The 21,820-nt window shown below is 42.4% G+C and overlaps 1 protein-coding gene across 1 annotated transcript; it reads right to left on the bottom strand.

Moving 5' to 3' along the window:
• Window positions 1–5,208: 5,208 nt before the first annotated feature.
• On the bottom strand, window positions 5,209–21,638 carry LOC135528859 (gamma-aminobutyric acid receptor-associated protein-like 2). Its single transcript, XM_064957899.1, has 4 exons — window positions 21,375–21,638; window positions 20,151–20,206; window positions 14,901–15,073; window positions 5,209–5,786 (listed from the first exon to the last, which is right to left on the bottom strand). Exons 1-4 carry the CDS (start codon window positions 21,406–21,408, stop codon window positions 5,696–5,698), a joined length of 354 nt encoding a protein of 117 aa, XP_064813971.1. The 5' UTR covers window positions 21,409–21,638; the 3' UTR covers window positions 5,209–5,695.
• Window positions 21,639–21,820: the final 182 nt, after the last annotated feature.

Below are 21,820 nucleotides of genomic sequence, written 5' to 3' on the forward strand. Positions count from 1 at the left end.
CTGTAATAACAGTCTGTTACTTTATGAACTGGTATCATGCTGTAATAACAGTCTGTTACTTTATGAACTGGTATAATGCTGTAATAACAGTCTGTTACTTTATGAACTGGTATAATGCTGTAATAACAGTGTGTTACTTTATGAACTGGTATAATGCTGTAATAACAGTGTGTTACTTTATGAACTGGTATAATGCTGTAATAACAGTCTGTTACTTTATGAACTGGTATAATGCTGTAATAACAGTCTGTTACTTTATGAACTGGTATAATGCTGTAATAACAGTCTGTTACTTTATGAACTGGTATAACGCTGTAATAACAGTGTTACTTTATGAACTGGTATAATGCTGTAATAACAGTCTGTTACTTTATGAACTGGTATAATGCTGTAATAACAGTGTTACTTTATGAACTGGTATAATGCTGTAATAACAGTGTTACTTTATGAACTGGTATAATGCTGTAATAACAGTCTGTTACTTTATGAACTGGTATAATGCTGTAATAACAGTGTGTTACTTTATGAACTGGTATAATGCTGTAATAACAGTGTGTTACTTTATGAACTGGTATAATGCTGTAATAACAGTCTGTTACTTTATGAACTGGTATAATGCTGTAATAACAGTCTGTTACTTTATGAACTGGTATAATGCTGTAATAACAGTCTGTTACTTTATGAACTGGTATGATGCTGTAATAACAGTCTGTCTGTTACTTTATGAACTGGTATAATGCTGTAATAACAGTCTGTGTGTTACTTTATGAACTGGTATAATGCTGTAATAACAGTGTGTTACTTTATGAACTGGTATAATGCTGTAATAACAGTGTGTTACTTTATGAACTGGTATAATGCTGTAATAACAGTCTGTTACTTTATGAACTGGTATAACGCTGTAATAACAGTGTTACTTTATGAACTGGTATAATGCTGTAATAACAGTCTGTTACTTTATGAACTGGTATAACGCTGTAATAACAGTGTTACTTTATGAACTGGTATAACGCTGTAATAACAGTGTTACTTTATGAACTGGTATAATGCTGTAATAACAGTGTTACTTTATGAACTGGTATAATGCTGTAATAACAGTCTGTTACTTTATGAACTGGTATAATGCTGTAATAACAGTCTGTCTGTTACTTTATGAACTGGTATAATGCTGTAATAACAGTCTGTTACTTTATGAACTGGTATAATGCTGTAATAACAGTCTGTTACTTTATGAACTGGTATAATGCTGTAATAACAGTGTGTTACTTTATGAACTGGTATAATGCTGTAATAACAGTGTTACTTTATGAACTGGTATAATGCTGTAATAACAGTGTTACTTTATGAACTGGTATAATGCTGTAATAACAGTGTGTTACTTTATGAACTGGTATAATGCTGTAATAACAGTCTGTTACTTTATGAACTGGTATAATGCTGTAATAACAGTCTGTTACTTTATGAACTGGTATAATGCTGTAGTAACAGTCTGTGTGTTACTTTATGAACTGGTATAACGCTGTAATAACAGTGTTACTTTATGAACTGGTATAATGCTGTAATAACAGTGTTACTTTATGAACTGGAATAATGCTGTAATAACAGTCTGTTACTTTATGAACTGGTATAATGCTGTAATAACAGTCTGTTACTTTATGAACTGGTATAATGCTGTTATAACAGTCTGTTACTTTATGAACTGGTATAATGCTGTAGTAACAGTGTGTTACTTTATGAACTGGTATAATGCTGTAATAACAGTGTTACTTTATGAACTGGTATAATGCTGTAATAACAGTCTGTGTGTTACTTTATGAACTGGTATAACGCTGTAATAACAGTGTGTTACTTTATGAACTGGTATAATGCTGTAATAACAGTCTGTTACTTTATGAACTGGTATAACGCTGTAATAACAGTGTTACTTTATGAACTGGTATAATGCTGTAATAACAGTGTGTTACTTTATGAACTGGTATAATGCTGTAATAACAGTGTTACTTTATGAACTGGTATAATGCTGTAATAACAGTCTGTTACTTTATGAACTGGTATAACGCTGTAATAACAGTGTTACTTTATGAACTGGTATAATGCTGTAATAACAGTCTGTTACTTTATGAACTGGTATAATGCTGTAATAACAGTCTGTTACTTTATGAACTGGTATAATGCTGTAATAACAGTCTGCTACTTTGTGAACTGGTATAATGCTGTAATAACAGTCTGTTACTTTATGAACTGGTATAATGCTGTAATAACAGTCTGTTACTTTATGAACTGGTATAATGCTGTAATAACAGTCTGTTACTTTATGAACTGGTATAATGCTGTAATAACAGTGTTACTTTATGAACTGGTATAACGCTGTAATAACAGTGTTACTTTATGAACTGGTATAATGCTGTAATAACAGTCTGTTACTTTATGAACTGGTATAACGCTGTAATAACAGTGTGTTACTTTCTGAACTGGTATAATGCTGTAATAACAGTCTGTTACTTTATGAACTGGTATAATGCTGTAATAACAGTGTTACTTTATGAACTGGTATAATGCTGTAATAACTGTCTGTTACTTTATGAACTGGTATAATGCTGTAATAACAGTCTGTTACTTTATGAACTGGTATAATGCTGTAATAACAGTCTGTTACTTTATGAACTGGTATAATGCTGTAATAACAGTCTGTTACTTTATGAACTGGTATAACGCTGTAATAACAGTGTTACTTTATGAACTGGTATAATGCTGTAATAACAGTCTGTTACTTTATGAACTGGTATAATGCTGTAATAACAGTCTGTTACTTTATGAACTGGTATAATGCTGTAATAACAGTCTGTTACTTTATGAACTGGTATAATGCTGTAATAACAGTGTTACTTTATGAACTGGTATAATGCTGTAATAACAGTCTGTTACTTTATGAACTGGTATAATGCTGTAATAACAGTCTGTTACTTTATGAACTGGTATAATGCTGTAATAACAGTCTGTTACTTTATGAACTGGTATAATGCTGTAATAACAGTCTGCTACTTTATGAACTGGTATAATGCTGTAATAACAGTCTGCTACTTTATGAACTGGTATAATGCTGTAATAACAGTCTGTTAATTTATGAACTGGTATAACGCTGTAATAACAGTGTGTTACTTTATGAACTGGTATAATGCTGTAATAACAGTCTGTTACTTTATGAACTGGTATAACGCTGTAATAACAGTGTTACTTTATGAACTGGTATAATGCTGTAATAACAGTGTTACTTTATGAACTGGTATAATGCTGTAATAACAGTGTTACTTTATGAACTGGTATAATGCTGTAATAACAGTGTTACTTTATGAACTGGTATAATGCTGTAATAACAGTCTGTTACTTTATGAACTGGTATAACGCTGTAATAACAGTCTGTTACTTTATGAACTGGTATAATGCTGTTATAACAGTCTGTTACTTTATGAACTGGTATAATGCTGTAATAACAGTGTTACTTTATGAACTGGTATAATGCTGTAATAACAGTCTGTTACTTTATGAACTGGTATAATGCTGTAATAACAGTCTGTTACTTTATGAACTGGTATAATGCTGTAATAACAGTCTGTTACTTTATGAACTGGTATAATGCTGTAATAACAGTCTGTGTGTTACTTTATGAACTTGTATAACGCTGTAATAACAGTGTGTTACTTTATGAACTGGTATAATGCTGTAATAACAGTGTTACTTTATGAACTGGTATAATGCTGTAATAACAGTCTGTTACTTTATGAACTGGTATAATGCTGTAATAACAGTCTGTTACTTTATGAACTGGTATAATGCTGTAATAACAGTCTGTTACTTTATGAACTGGTATAATGCTGTTATAACAGTCTGTTACTTTATGAACTGGTATAATGCTGTAATAACAGTCTGTGTGTTACTTTATGAACTGGTATAATGCTGTAATAACAGTCTGTTACTTTATGAACTGGTATAATGCTGTAATAACAGTCTGTTACTTTATGAACTGGTATAATGCTGTAATAACAGTCTGTTACTTTATGAACTGGTATAATGCTGTAATAACAGTCTGTTACTTTATGAACTGGTATAATGCTGTAATAACAGTCTGTTACTTTATGAACTGGTATAATGCTGTAATAACAGTCTGTTACTTTATGAACTGGTATAATGCTGTAATAACAGTGTGTTACTTTATGAACTGGTATAATGCTGTAATAACAGTCTGTTACTTTATGAACTGGTATAATGCTGTAGTAACAGTGTGTTACTTTATGAACTGGTATAATGCTGTAATAACAGTGTTACTTTATGAACTGGTATAATGCTGTAATAACAGTCTGTGTGTTACTTTATGAACTGGTATAACGCTGTAATAACAGTGTGTTACTTTATGAACTGGTATAATGCTGTAATAACAGTCTGTTACTTTATGAACTGGTATAACGCTGTAATAACAGTGTTACTTTATGAACTGGTATAATGCTGTAGTAACAGTCTGTTACTTTATGAACTGGTATGATGCTGTAATAACAGTCTGTTACTTTATGAACTGGTATAACGCTGTAATAACAGTCTGTTACTTTATGAACTGGTATGATGCTGTAATAACAGTCTGTTACTTTATGAACTGGTATAATGCTGTAATAACAGTCTGTGTGTTACTTTATGAACTGGTATAATGCTGTAATAACAGTCTGTTACTTTATGAACTGGTATAATGCTGTAATAACAGTCTGTTACTTTATGAACTGGTATAATGCTGTAATAACAGTGTTACTTTATGAACTGGTATAATGCTGTAATAACAGTCTGTTACTTTATGAACTGGTATAATGCTGTAATAACAGTCTGCTACTTTATGAACTGGTATAATGCTGTAATAACAGTCTGTTACTTTATGAACTGGTATAATGCTGTAATAACAGTCTGTGTGTTACTTTATGAACTGGTATAATGCTGTAATAACAGTGTGTTACTTTATGAACTGGTATAACGCTGTAATAACAGTCTGTTACTTTATGAACTGGTATAATGCTGTAATAACAGTGTGTGTTATTTATTTTATTGAACCTTTATTGAACTTGTTTAACCTGTTTAATAACAGTGTGTTACTTTAGGGCTGGATCAGAACAGTTGTTCTCCAGGACCGAAGAGGAAGAGCCCTGGTATAGGTCAATAAAAACACAAGGATCATTCACATTTTTTATTGGTTAGGTTATCCAGCTACCTTACCGTTCAAATAGTTAAAATTATTTGAAATATAAATCTTCAAGGATAAAAGCCAAACTAAAAGTGAAACTTCAAAAACAAAACAAAAAAATATTATTTCACGAATGAAAAAACAAACAAACTCAAAAGCACCTAAACTAAAATGTAAAGCACAAAACGTCAGACAAAACCAAAACAGTCCAATTTGTATCACTATACATATCATCATAATAATAATAATAATAAACATATTAATAAATGAATGTGTACAGCATCGATACAAAACATGTGCAGGAATAGATTAGACAGACTGGTGACACACATCATGATGGTTCTCACTCAACTGATCACTCTCTTCATCTATTTATTTAACTTCTTTTCTCTGGGATTTCCCAGGGCTTCTCCCAGGGGTGGTGGGTGGTGTATTCTGTCGTAAGTAAGGCTTATGATGACCACGACGACGGCGGGTCTAGACACCGAAGGTGTTCTCTCCGCTGTACGCCACGTATAAAAACCCGTCCTCGTCCTTCTCCTTCTCGTACAGCTGTCCCATGGTGATGCTGCAACGGGAGGTCACAACAAACACTTCATTTACAACGCATTACCAAAGATTTCAGACCCCTTCACTTTTTACACATTTTGTTACAGTCTTATTCTAACATGGATTAAATAAAAAAATAAAAATACTCATCAATCTACACACAATACCCCATAATGACATCACAATACCCCAGAATGACATCACTATACCCCATAACGACATCACAATACCCCATGACATCACAATACCCCATAACGACATCACAATACCACCAAGTAAATCCCACAATACCACCAAGTAAAAACAGGTTTTAAGAAATGTATGAAAACGTATTTACATAAGTATTCAGATCCTTTACTATGAAACTCCAAACTGAGCTCAGGTGCATCCTGTTTACCTTAATCATCCTTGAGATGTTTCTACAACTTGATTGGAGTCCAACTGTGGTAAATTCAATTGATTGGACATGATTTGGAAAGGTACACACCTGTCTATATAAGGTCCTACAGTTGACAGTGAATGTCAGAGTGGAAGGACAATGATCTCTGCAGCACTCCACCAATCAGGCCTTTATGGTATGCTGTGTGGATGTTTTTCAATGCCAGTGACTAGGAGACGAGTCATGATTGAGGCAAAGATGAACGGAGCAAAGTACAGAGTGATCCTTGAAAAATTTCTCCAGAACACTCAAGACCTCAGACTGGGCTGAAGGTTCACCTTCCAACAGGACCATGACACTAAGCACACAACCAAGACAAAGCAGGAGTAGCTTTGGGACAGGTCTCTGAATGTCCTTGAGTGGCCCAGCCAGAGCCTGGTCTTGAACCCGATCGAACACCTCTGGAGAGACCTGAAAATACCTGTGTAGCGATGCTCCCCATCCAACCTGACAGAACTAAAGAGGATCTGTAGAGAAGAATGGAAGAAACTCCCCAAATACGGGTGTGCCAAGTTTGTAGAGTCAAACCCAAGAAGACTCAATGCTGTAATCTCTGCCAAAGGTGCTTCAACAAGTACTGAGTAAAGGGTCTGAATACTTAGGGAAATACTTTAAAAAAAGAAACATTTGCAAAAATTTCTAGCAAAACCTTTTAGCTTTGTCATTGTGGGGTATTGTGATGTCATTATGGGGTATTGTGATGTCATTATGGGGTATTGTGATGTCATTATGGGGTAGTGTGATGTCATTATGGGGTATTGTGATGTCATTATGGGGTATTGTGATATCATTATGGGGTATTGTGATGTCATTATGGAGTATTGTGATGTCATTATGGGGTATTGTGATGTCATTATGGAGTATTGTGATGTCATTATGGGGTATTGTGATGTCATTGTGGGGTATTGTGATGTCATTATGGAGTATTGTGATGTCATTATGGGGTATTGTGATGTCATTATGGGGTATTGTGTGTAGCTTGAAGAGGAAAAAACAATTTTTTCAATTTTGGAATAAGGCTGTAAACGTAACAAACTGTGGAAAAGGTCAAGGGGTCTGAATACTTTCTGAATGCTCTGGATTTGTGTATAACTCAAACTAAAGGATATCCTGTGGGAGCAGCAAGCCAGTTCTAACCCAGCAGCCACTAGTATCCGTGGGTTCAGACCAGGACCCAACCCAGCAGCCACTAGTATCTGTGGGCTCAGACCAGGACCCAACCCAGCAGCCACTAGTATCCGTGGGTTCAGACCAGGACCCAACCCAGCAGCCACTAGTATCCGTGGGTTCAGACCAGGACCCAACCCAGCAGCCACTAGTATCCGTGGGTTCAGACCAGGACCCAACCCAGCAGCCACTAGTATCCGTGGGTTCAGACCAGGACCCAACCCAGCAGCCACTAGTATCCATGGGCTCAGACCAGGACCCAACCCAGCAGCCACTAGTATCCATGGGTTCAGACCAAGACCCAACCCAGCAGCCACTAGTATCCGTGGGTTCAGACCAGGACCCAACCCAGCAGCCACTAGTATCCGTGGGTTCAGACCAGGACCCAACCCAGCAGCCACTAGTATACGAGGGTTCAGACCAGGACCCAACCCAGCAGCCACTAGTATCCGTGGGTTCAGACCAGGACCCAACCCAGCAGCCACTAGTATCCATGGGCTCAGACCAGGACCCAACCCAGCAGCCACTAGTATCCGTGGGTTCAGACCAGGACCCAACCCAGCAGCCACTAGTATCCGTGGGTTCAGACCAGGACCCAACCCAGCAGCCACTAGTATCCGTGGGTTCAGACCAGGACCCAACCCAGCAGCCACTAGTATACGAGGGTTCAGACCAGGACCCAACCCAGCAGCCACTAGTATCCGTGGGTTCAGACCAGGACCCAACCCAGCAGCCACTAGTATCCGTGGGTTCAGACCAGGACCCAACCCAGCAGCCACTAGTATCCGTGGGTTCAGACCAGGACCCAACCCAGCAGCCACTAGTATCCGTGGGTTCAGACCAGGACCCAACCCAGCAGCCACTAGTATACGAGGGTTCAGACCAGGACCCAACCCAGCAGCCACTAGTATCCGTGGGTTCAGACCAGGACTCAACCCAGCAGCCACTAGTATCCGTGGGTACTATGCTAGAAGCATGTGTTTCAGACATAAGGAAGTGGATGGCTGCAAACTTTCTACTTTTAAACTCGGACAAAACAGAGATGCTTGTTCTAGGTCCCAAGAAACAAAGAGATCTTCTGTTGAATCTGACAATTAATCTTAAAGGTTGTACAGTCGTCTCAAATAAAACTGTGAAGGACCTCGGCGTTACTCTGGACCCTGATCTCTCTTTTGAAGAACATATCAAGACGATTTCAAGGACAGCTTTTTTCCATCTACGTAACATTGCAAAAATCAGAAACTTTCTGTCCAAAAATTATGCATAAAAATTAATCCATGCTTTTGTCACTTCTAGGTTAGACTACTGCAATGCTCTACTTTCCGGCTACCCGGATAAAGCACTAAATAAACTTCAGTTAGTGCTAAATACGGCTGCTAGAATCCTGACTATAACCAAAAAATTTGATCATATTACTCCAGTGCTAGCCTCCCTACACTGGCTTCCTGTCAAAGCAAGGGCTGATTTCAAGGTTTTACTGCTAACCTACAAAGCATTACATGGGCTTGCTCCTACCTATCTCTCTGATTTGGTCCTGCCGTACATACCTACACAGACTCTACGGTCACAAGACGCAGGCCTCCTAATTGTCCCTAGAATTTCTAAGCAAACAGCTGGAGGCAGGGCTTTCTCCTATAGAGCTCCATTTTTATGGAACGGTCTGCCTACCCATGTCAGAGACGCAAACTCGGTCTCAACCTTTAAGTCTTTACTGAAGACTCATCTCTTCAGTGGGTCATATGATTGAGTGTAGTCTGGCCCAGGAGTGGGAAGGTGAACGGAAAGGCTCTGGAGCAACGAACCACCCTTGCTGTCTCTGCCTGGCCGGTTCCCCTCTTTCCACTGGGATTCTCTGCCTCTAACCCTATTACAGGGGCTGAGTCACTGGCTTACTGGGGCTCTCTCATGCCGTCCCTGGAAGGGGTGCGTCACCTGAGTGGGTTGATTCACTGATGTGGTCATCCTGTCTGGGTTGGCACCCCCTTGGGTTGTGCCATGGCGGAGATCTTTGCGGGCTATACTCAGCTTTGTCTCAGGATGGTAAGTTGGTGGTTGAAGATATCCCTCTAGTGGTGTGGGGGCTGTGCTTTGGCAAAGTGGGTGGGGTTATATCCTTCCTGTTTGGCCCTGTTCGGGGGTGTCCTCGGGTGGGGCCACAGTGTCTCCTGACCCCTCCTGTCTCAGCCTCCAGTATTTATGCTGCAGTAGTTTATGTGTCGGGGGGCTGGGGTCAGTTTGTTATATCTGGAGTATTTCTCCTGTCCAATTCGGTGTCCTGTGTGAATCTAAGTGTGCATTCTCTAATTCTCTCCTTCTCTCTCTCGGAGGACCTGAGCCCTAGGACCATGCCCCAGGACTACCTGACATGATGACTCCTTGCTGTCCCCAGTCCACCTGGTGCGTGCTGCTGCTCCAGTTTCAACTGTTCTACCTTATTATTATTCGACCATGCTGGTCATTTATGAACGTTTGAACATCTTGGCCATGTTCTGTTATAATCTCCACCCGGCATAGCCGGCAGAGGACTGGCCACCCCACATATGCTCTCTCTAATTCTCTTTCTTTCTCTCTCTCTCGGAGGACCTGAGCCCTAGGACCATGCCCCAGGACTACCTGACATGATGACTCCTTGCTGTCCCCAGTCCACCTGGCCGTGCTGCTGCTCCAGTTTCAACTGTTCTGACTTATTATTATTCGACCATGCTGGTCATTTATGAACATTTGAACATCTTGGCCATGTTCTGTTATAATCTCTACCCGGCACAGCCAGAAGAGGACTAGCCACCCCACATAGCCTGGTTCCTCTCTAGGTTTCTTCCTAGGTTTTGGCCTTTCTAGGGAGTTTTTCCTAACCACCGTGCTTCTACACCTGCATTGCTTGCTGTTTGGGGTTTTAGGCTGGGTTTCTGTACAGCACTTTGAGATATCAGCTGATGTACGAAGGGCTATATAAATAAATTTGATTTGATTTGATTTGGTTCAGACCAGGACCCAACCCAGCAGCCACTAGTATCCGTGGGTTCAGACCAGGACCCAACCCAGCAGCCACTAGTATCCATGGTTTCAGACCAGGACCCAACCCAGCAGCCACTAGTATCCGTGGGCTCAGACCAGGACCCAACCCAGCAGCCACTAGTATCCGAGTGCTCAGACCAGGACCCAACCCAGCAGCCACTAGTATCCGTGGGTTCAGACCAGGACCCAACCCAGCAGCCACTAGTATCCGTGGGTTCAGACCAGGACCCAACCCAGCAGCCACTAGTATCCGTGGGTTCAGACCAGGACCCAACCCAGCAGCCACTAGTATCCGTGGGTTCAGACCAGGACCCAACCCTGCAGCCACTAGTATCCGTGGGTTCAGACCAGGATCCAACCCAGCAGCCACAAGTATCCGTGGGCTCAGACCAGGACACAACCCAGCAGCCACTAGTATCCATGGGTTCAGACCAGGACCCAACCCAGCAGCCACTAGTATCCGTGGGTTCAGACCAGGACCCAACCCAGCAGCCACTAGTATCCGTGGGTTCAGACCAGGACCCAACCCAGCAGCCACTAGTATCCGTGGGTTCAGACCAGGACCCAACCCAGCAGCCACTAGTATCCGTGGGTTCAGACCAGGACCCAACCCAGCAGCCACTAGTATCCGTGGGTTCAGACCAGGACCCAACCCAGCAGCCACTAGTATCCATGGGTTCAGACCAGGACCCAACCCAGCAGCCACTAGTATCCGTGGGTTCAGACCAGGACCCAACCCAGCAGCCACTAGTATCCATGGGTTCAGACCAGGACCCAACCCAGCAGCCACTAGTATCCGTGGGTTCAGACCAGGACCCAACCCAGCAGCCACTAGTATCCGTGGGTTCAGACCAGGACCCAACCCAGCAGCCACTAGTATCCGTGGGTTCAGACCAGGACCCAACCCAGCAGCCACTAGTATCCGTGGGTTCAGACCAGGACCCAACCCAGCAGCCACTAGTATCCGTGGGTTCAGACCAGGACCCAACCCAGCAGCCACTAGTATCTGTGGGTTCAGACCAGGACCCAACCCAGCAGCCACTAGTATCCGTGGGTTCAGACCAGGACCAGGTCAAACTATGAACCCACGAGGAGCGGGCCCTTTAGAGCAGCTTGTCTATATCTATACCTCATGTCCCTGGTTAACCCACCAGTGTGTCTATATCTATACCTCATGTCCCTGGTTAACCAGGTTAACCCACCAGCGTGTCTATATCTATACCTCATGTCCCTAGTTAACCCACCAGTGTGTCTATATCTATACCTCCTGTCCCTAGTTAACCTGGTTAACCCACCAGCGTGTCTATATCTAAACCTCCTGTCCCTAGTTAACCTGGTTAACCCATCAGTGTGACTATATCTATACCTCATGTCCCTAGTTAACCCACCAGTGTGTCTATATCTATACCTCATGTCCCTAGTTAACCTGGTTAACCAACCAGCGTGTCTATATCTATAACTCATGTCCCTAGTTAACCTGGTTAACCCACCAGCGTGTCTATATCTATATCTCATGTCCCTAGTTAACCTGGTTAACCCACCAGCGTGTCTATATCTATACCTCATGTCCCTAGTTAACCCACCAGCGTGTCTATATCTATACCTCCTGTCCCTGGTTAACCTGGTTAACCCACCAGCGTGTCTATATCTATACCTCATGTCCCTGGTTAACCCACCAGTGTGTCTATATCTATAACACATGTCCCTAGTTAACCTGGTTAACCCACCAGCGTGTCTATATCTATACCTCCTGTCCCTGGTTAACCTGGTTAACCCACCAGCGTGTCTATATCTATACCTCATGTCCCTGGTTAACCCACCAGCGTGTCTATATCTATACCTCATGTCCCTGGTTAACCTGGTTAACCCACCAGTGTGTCTATATCTATACCTCATGTCCCTAGTTAACCTGGTAAACCCACCAGCGTGTCTATATCTATACCTCCTGTCCCTAGTTAACCTGGTTAACCCACCAACGTGTCTATATCTATACCTCATGTCCCTAGTTAACCTGGTTAACCCACCAGCGTGTCTATATCTATACCTCATGTCCCTAGTTAACCTGGTTAACCCACCAGTGTGTCTATATCTATACCTCCTGTCCCTAGTTAACCTGGTTAACCCACCAGTGTGTCTATATCTATAACTTATGTCCCTGGTTAACCCACCAGCGTGTCTATATCTATACCTCCTGTCCCTGGTTAACCTGGTTAACCCACCAGTGTGTCTATATCTATACCTCATGTCCCTGGTTAACCTGGTTAACCCACCAGTGTGTCTATATCTATACCTCATGTCCCTGGTTAACCTGGTTAACCCACCAGTGTGTCTATATCTATACCTCCTGTCCCTGGTTAACCTGGTTAACCCACCAGCGTGTCTATATCTATACCTCATGTCCCTGGTAAACCCACCAGCGTGTCTATATCTATACCTCCTGTCCCTGGTTAACCTGGTTAACCCACCAGTGTGTCTATATCTATAACTCATGTCCCTAGTTAACCTGGTTAACCCACCAGTGTGTCTATATCTATACCTCATGTCCCTGGTTAACCCACCAGTGTGTCTATATCTATACCTCCTGTCCCTAGTTAACCTGGTTAACCCACCAGTGTGTCTATATCTATACCTCATGTCCCTGGTTAACCCACCAGTGTGTCTATATCTATAACTCATGTCCCTAGTTAACCTGGTTAACCCACCAGTGTGTCTATATCTATAACTCATGTCCCTAGTTAACCTGGTTAACCCACCAGTGTGTCTATATCTATACCTCATGTCCCTGGTTAACCCACCAGTGTGTCTATATCTATACCTCCTGTCCCTAGTTAACCTGGTTAACCCACCAGTGTGTCTATATCTATACCTCATGTCCCTGGTTAACCCACCAGTGTGTCTATATCTATAACTCATGTCCCTAGTTAACCTGGTTAACCCACCAGCGTGTCTATATCTATACCTCCTGTCCCTGGTTAACCCACCAGTGTGTCTATATCTACACCTCCTGTCCCTGGTTAACCTGGTAAAACCACCAGCTTGTCTATATCTATACCTCCTGTCCCTAGTTAACTTGGTTAACCCACCAGTGTGTCTATATCTATACCTCCTGTCCCTGGTTAACCTGGTTAACCCACCAGTGTGTCTATATCTATACCTCATGTCCCTGGTTAACCCACCAGCGTGTCTATATCTATACCTCATGTCCCTGGTTAACCTGGTTAACCCACCAGTGTGTCTATATCTATACCTCCTGTCCCTGGTTAACCCACCAGTGTGTCTATATCTATAACTCATGTCCCTGGTTAACCCACCAGTGTGTCTATATCTATACCTCATGTCCCTAGTTAACCTGGTTAACCCACCAGCGTGTCTATATCTATACCTCCTGTCCCTAGTTAACCTGGTAAACCCACCAGCGTGTCTATATCTATACCTCCTGTCCCTAGTTAACCTGGTAAACCCACCAGCGTGTCTATATCTATAACTCATGTCCCTAGTTAACCTGGTAAACCCACCAGCGTGTCTATATCTATACCTCCTGTCCCTAGTTAACCTGGTAAACCCACCAGCGTGTCTATATCTATAACTCATGTCCCTAGTTAACCTGGTTAACCCACCAGTGTGTCTATATCTATACCTCCTGTCCCTGGTTAACCTGGTAAACCCACCAGCGTGTCTATATCTATACCTCCTGTCCCTGGTTAACCTGGTAAACCCACCAGTGTGTCTATATCTATACCTCCTGTCCCTAGTTAACCTGGTAAACCCACCAGCGTGTCTATATCTATACCTCCTGTCCCTGGTTAACCTGGTAAAACCACCAGCGTGTCTATATCTATACCTCCTGTCCCTGGTTAACCTGGTAAACCCACCAGTGTGTCTATATCTATACCTCATGTCCCTGGTTAACCTGGTTAACCCACCAGTGTGTCTATATCTATACCTCATGTCCCTAGTTAACCTGGTTAACCCACCAGCGTGTCTATATCTATAACTCCTGTCCCTGGTTAACCAGGTTAACCCACCAGTGTGTCTATATCTATAACTCATGTCCCTGGTTAACCTGGTAAACCCACCAGCGTGTCTATATCTATACCTCCTGTCCCTGGTTAACCTGGTAAACCCACCAGTGTGTCTATATCTATACCTCATGTCCCTGGTTAACCTGGTTAACCCACCAGTGTGTCTATATCTATACCTCATGTCCCTGGTTAACCTGGTTAACCCACCAGTGTGTCTATATCTATACCTCCTGTCCCTAGTTAACCTGGTTAACCCACCAGTGTGTCTATATCTATACCTCCTGTCCCTAGTTAACCTGGTTAACCCACCAGTGTGTCTATATCTATACCTCCTGTCCCTGGTTAACCTGGTAAAACCTAGCCTCCAGTATATTTGTGCTGTATGGTCAGTGTCTGACAACATCAGTGGCTAAAAGCAGTGTTTTATCTATTTAACTTGGGGAAATATCGTTTTCTAAGGTGCCATTTCTGAGTGCTTAGAGTTCCCGACCTGGACTGAGGCACGGTCTTATCGACGAAGAGGAAGATGGCCTTCTCCGAGGGCAGCTGGATGCGTTTCCTGATGATCCACATGAACTGGGCCACCGTGATGTCAGAGGGGACCAAATACTTCCTCTTGTCGATGTCCACAATCTGAGACCCAGACACCTTCTCCACGATCACCTACAAAACAGACAACACAGAGTCATGTCATATTGGATGTTTGTAAGTGTTCACGTAAATTGCCCTCCTGGAACAATAAAGATTGACTGAATTGAAAGATATGACAGCGTAGGGATGTGCATCTTTCCCTTTCAAGACGATTCGATACACATCTAGATACAGGGACTCCAACACCATAGAGGAACCATATATATCTAGATACAGGGACTCCAACACCATAGAGGAACTATATGGATCTAGATACAGGGACTCCAACACCATAGAGGAACCATATATATCTAGATACAGGGACTCCAACACCATAGAGGAACCATATGGATCTAGATACAGGGACTCCAACACCATAGAGGAACCATATGGATCTAGATACAGGGACTCCAACACCATAGAGGAACCATATGGATCTAGATACAGGGACTCCAACACCATAGAGGAACCATATGGATCTAGATACAGGGACTCCAACACCATAGAGGAACCATATGGATCTAGATACAGGGACTCCAACACCATAGAGGAACCATATGGATCTAGATACAGGGACTCCAACACCATAGAGGAACCATATGGATCTAGATACAGGGACTCCAACACCATAGAGGAACCATATGGATCTAGATACAGGGACTCCAACACCATAGAGGAACCATATGGATCTAGATACAGGGACTCCAACACCATAGAGGAACCATATGGATCTAGATACAGGGACTCCAACACCATAGAGGAACCATATGGATCTAGATACAGGGACTCCAACACCATAGACGAACCATATGGATCTAGATACAGGGACTCCAACACCATAGAGGAACCATATATATCTAGATACAGGGACTCCAACACCATAGAGGAACCATATATATCTAGATACAGGGACTCCAACACCATAGAGGAACCATATGGATTTAGATACAGGGACTCCAACACCATAGAGGAACTATATGGATCTAGATACAGGGACTCCAACACCATAGAGGAACCATATATATCTAGATACAGGGACTCCAACACCATAGAGGAACCATATGGATCTAGATACAGGGACTCCAACACCATAGAGGAACCATATGGATCTAGATACAGGGACTCCAACACCATAGAGGAACTATATGGATCTAGATACAGGGACTCCAACACCATAGAGGAACCATACACATCTAGATACAGGGACTCCAACACCATAGAGGAACCATATGGATCTAGATACAGGGACTCCAACACCATAGAGGAACCATACACATCTAGATACAGGGACTCCAACACCATAGAGGAACCATATGGATCTAGATACAGGGACTCCAACACCATAGAGGAACCATATGGATCTAGATACAGGGACTCCAACACCATAGAGGAACCATATGGATCTAGATACAGGGACTCCAACACCATAGAGGAACCATATATATCTAGATACAGGGACTCCAACACCATAGAGGAACCATATGGATTTAGATACAGGGACTCCAACACCATAGAGGAACTATATGGATCTAGATACAGGGACTCCAACACCATAGAGGAACCATATATATCTAGATACAGGGACTCCAACACCATAGAGGAACCATATGGATCCAGATACAGGGACTCCAACACCATAGAGGAACCATATGGATCTAGATACAGGGACTCCAAGAACGTATGTTGTCGAAACGTATTTTTAAATAATTAAAGCTGAAATGGTTTGAGTCGATAAGTATTCAACCCCTTTACTGGCTCGCCTAAATAAGGTTCAGGAGGAACAATGGGTTTAACAAGTCACATAATCAGTTGCATGGACTCATTCTGTGTGCAATAATAGTGTTTAACATGATTTTTGAATGACTACCTCATCGCTGTACCCCACACATACAAGTATCTGTACGGTCCCTCAGTAGAGCAGTGGATTTGAAACACAGATCCAACTACAAAGACCAGGGATGTTTTCCAATACCTAACAAAGAAGGGCACCTATTGGTAGATGGGGGTAAAAACATATATTTTTTTAAATCAGACTATTGAATATCCCGTTGAGCCTGGTGTAATTATCAATAACACATTAGATGGTGTATCAATACACCCAGAGATACAGAGATACAGAGATACAGGCATCCTTCCTAACTCAGTGTATCAATACACCCAGAGATACAGAGATACAGTCACTACAGAGATACAGTCACTACAGAGATACAGTCACTACAGAGATACAGTCACTACAGAGATACAGAGATACAGTCACTACAGAGATACAGTCACTACAGAGATACAGAGATACAGTCACTACATAGATACAGTCACTACAGAGATACAGTCACTACAGAGATACAGAGATACAGTCACTACAGAGATACAGTCACTACAGAGATACAGTCACTACAGAGATACAGAGATACAGTCACTACATAGATACAGTCACTACAGAGATACAGACACTACAGAGATACAGAGATACAGTCACTACAGAGATACAGAGATACAGTCACTACAGAGATACAGGCGTCCTTCCTAACGCAGTTGCTGGAGAGGAAATACATTTCCCAGGGATTTCAACACGAGGCCAATAGGGACTTTAAAACAGCTACGGAGTTTAATGGCTGTGATAGGAGAAAACTGAGGATGGGATCAACAACATTGTAGTTACTCCACAATACTAACCTAATTGATAGAATGAAAAGAAGGAAGTCTTGTACAGAATAAAAAATATTCCAAAACATGCATCCTGTTTGCAACAAGGTGCTAAACTAATACTGCAAAACCTGTGCCAAAGCCACTTACTATTTGTCCTGATTACAAATGGTTATGTTTGGAGCGAATCCAATACAACACACTACTGAGTACCACTCTCCATAGTTACAAGCATAGTGGTGGCTGCATCATGTTTGCTTGTCATCTTTAAGGACTAGGGAGTTATTCAGGATAAAAAGAAACAGATGGAGCTAAGCACAGGCAAAATCCTAGAGGACAATCTGGTTCAGTCTGCTTACTAGACACTGGGGGGGGGGTTGCTTTCCACTAGATACTGGGGGGGTTGCTTTCCACTAGACACTGGGGGGGGTTGCTTTCCACTAGACACTGGGGGGGGGTTGCTTTCCACTAGATACTGGGGGGGGTTGCTTTCCACTAGATACTGGGGGGGTGCTTTCCACTAGACACTGGGGGGAGGGTTGCTTTCCACTAGATACTGGGGGGGTTGCTTTCCACTAGACACTGGGGGGGGGGTTTGCTTTCCACTAGATACTGGGGGGGTTGCTTTCCACTAGATACTGGGGGGGTGCTTTCCACTAGACACTGGGGGGGGGGTTGCTTTCCACTAGATACTGGGGGGGGGGGGTTGCTTTCCACTAGATACTGGGGGGTTGCTTTCCACTAGATACTGGGGGGTTGCTTTCCACTAGATACTGGGGGGGTTGCTTTCCACTAGACACTGGGGGGGTTGCTTTCCACTAGATACTGGGGGGGTTGCTTTCCACTAGATACTGGGGGGGGTTGCTTTCCACTAGATACTGGGGGGGGGGGGGGGGTTGCTTTCCACCAGACACTGGGAGATGAATTCACCATTCAGCAGGATAATAACCTAAAACACAAGGCCAAATCTACACTGGGGGGTTGCTTTCCACTAGACACTGGGGGGGGGGGGTTACCAGGAGGAGAGGGAACGTGAGGGGGGGGGGTTGCTTACCAGGAGGAGAGGGAACGTGAGGGGGGGGGTTGCTTACCAGGAGGAGAGGGAACGTGAGGGGGAGGGGGTTGCTTACCAGGAGGGGAGGGAACGTGAGGGGGGGGAACGTGCGTAGTTGAGGTACAGTTTTGACAAAATCATTCTGAAAATGGCAACAAAAAAAATGGTTGTCTGGCGATGATCAACAACCAATTTGACAGAGCTTGAAGAATTTTGAAATAATAAATGGGCAAATATTGTACAATCCAGGTGTGCAATGATCTCAGTCCAGGGGTCTGAAGGCACTGCATGTCTTTATTTCCTTTAAATTACATTTAAAAACACGTTTTCACTTTGTCATTACGGTGTGTAGATGGGTGAGATTTAAAAAAATATATTCTTTCCATTTTGAATTCAAGCTGTAACAAGAAAACGTGGAATAAATCAAGGGGTATGAATACCTTCTGAAGGCTCTGTACATGCAATTTGACACGAATGATGAGCTGCATTTTCAGAAGATAGAAATAATATAATATGATGCAAAAAGTTTTAAATTAATGTGAACCGGCGATTCCTAATGTTTTCTGACCGATGCTATGCTACATTTGGATCGGTTTGGGGTCCACTTGTGTCACGACTTCCTCAAAAGTCGGTCCCTCTCCTTGTTCGGCCGGCCTTCGAGCCACCGCCGATCCACTTTTCATTTTCCATTTGTTCTGTCTTTGTCTTAAATCACACCTGGCTTTACTCAACCAATGACTTGTTTATTATTTAACCCTCTGTTCCCCCATGTTTTGTTTGTGAGTGATTGTTTATTGTGATTCGGTCCGTCTTTGTGGGCTCGTGATGTCACTTTGTATATTTGTCTTTTTTGAGTAAAGTACATTGGTTACTCATATCTGCTGTCCTGCGCCTGACTCTCTACACCAGCTACACCCAGGGCCTTTACAACTGGTTTCTTAAACATTTGAATTGGGGACCGATGTGCAACCATTACAGCCTGATGAGACAGGCATTAAAAAAAATCACTGTTACATTGTAATAAATATGTTATAACGATGCGTGAAACACTTCTATAAAGTTATTTTAACAACAAAATCCCGCTGTACCTAATATCATTAATAACCATTAGACGTAGGAGTTAGCATAGCAGGGCTCAGGGCTAAATGGACATTCCTTCGGTCCCTACAGAGGTCGGTAAATCATTTTCTGTACCTTACCTGAAATAATGTGCCTCTCGGGCAATTCAGACTGATTTGAGGAGCCTTTGTGCTTAGTTTCTATTATAGTGTTTTCGTTATATATCTGTTTTGCATTTCATATTGATGTGTTTATTTTCATCTGTAAAAGAGGCATTGGTCTCAGCATGACTCCCTGTCAAAATAAAAGGTACAACAACACATCCAACACCCAGTGAAAACCCGTCTCACTCACCGGAACCCTATCTGGGTACTTGCTGCGTATTTTGGCCGACTCTATACACCGATGTTCTGTTGAGAAGAAGAGATGGATTGAGAGATGTTGTGAAGGGTGTTACACTGTAATACAACATGTTTCAACCCCTCCTAGCTACCGGGAGGGTAGGCGTTATGCTCCAGCCTTTACTCTAAACCAGCTGATTCAGCTAATCAAGAACCTTAAGAGCCACTCAGATTAGTAGAATAGGCCGGTGGGTTGCCCCCCTGACCTACTCAGTTCACCAAAGAGCAGGGTTGTGTCCCAAAATCCCCCCCCCCTCCCCCATTCCCTGCGTAGTGCACTACTTTTAACCAAGGCTCTGGTCAAAAGTAGTGCACTATATAGGGAATAGGGTTCCATTTGGAACTCAATCTCTTGGGTGGCTGTGACAGGAGGATCAACATTTGACAAGAGGTCACATGACGTTGCCTGACCGAGATCCACAGGCATCAGCAGCAGCTGTTGGACACCAGATGCACTCTGGGTAATCACTAGCAAAAGCTGCCAATTCACTGGGCTAAATATGTCAATATTTCCCCTAGGCTACTTCTCTATGTGTCAATCTAACACATAAGCCATACAGGTGTGGCCTATATCCAAATTATGTAACAAAAGGGAAAAGAGAACTCTGGAATAGACTTTTGTTAAAATATATAAATAATTTTGCCATGTTACGTAAGAATATTTCAGCCATATATCGTTGTAATGTTATCACAATAATACCCCAATGTTCAGGGGATATGCCATGCGTCAGGAGCAAAGGATTGAGACAACATTTTGACAACTGTTTGTTAGAACAGAATAGGCCTAGTTCTAATTGACATGATATATTTACTTTCAATATCATATCAGTTGTCATGTCAATAGGAACGACATGTCCGGAATCGAGGTGATTCAAATTGAAAACGCATAGCACATTTAACCAGTAAAACAACCAATCCATTAGCAATATGTGACTAATGTCTTAAGTGACGTCGACATACAATTTAGATTAACTTCGTAGTGTTATTTTGTAGCCAAAGGACTCAACAACATCTGAGCGGCGAGGCCACTACAGTCAGCCGATGTTAGTGCAGAAAAGTAGCCAATCATAATCAGCAAATGCCATTTAAAAAAAGAAGAATACAGAGGAGATACATATTTGTTCCTATTTTGACAATTGTGTTATCTGCCTGTTATGAAACAAGTAACCCCCTTTACCCAGGGAATGATCCTCTTTGAACATCCACTTCATGGTGGCTGATTCCAGGAGAGTTTGCTCGATGCGCGGTAAAATCGTAGAGGGTTGGTGAGGAATCAGACAGTGACAACAACAAAAAAAGATTGCTAATGCTGTATTCCTAAAACTCAAAACAATGTAAAAATGTTGACCAAGAACGTCAACAATGTAGCAAAACAAGTCTCAGTCGGCCTCAGCGATGCCGTCACTATGGGACTGTACCATCGCATCGCAGGGGACGGAGGCTGATTCGAGTGGGTGCGGTTCAGGGACACACAGGCTGCGCAGATTATCAGATCTTTACAACGCCTCGGTGTTTAACGTTTGCGTGTTTAACGTCCAATCACCAATCCACACGATAAAGACGTAGCTAACAGTCTGCTATAACCTAGAGCAGGTCTGCGCAGAGTTTGTATCTCTGGAACAT

Source organism: Oncorhynchus masou, unplaced genomic scaffold (assembly GCF_036934945.1).
Source record: "Oncorhynchus masou masou isolate Uvic2021 unplaced genomic scaffold, UVic_Omas_1.1 unplaced_scaffold_1051, whole genome shotgun sequence".
Classification (NCBI taxonomy): Eukaryota; Metazoa; Chordata; class Actinopteri; order Salmoniformes; family Salmonidae; genus Oncorhynchus; species Oncorhynchus masou.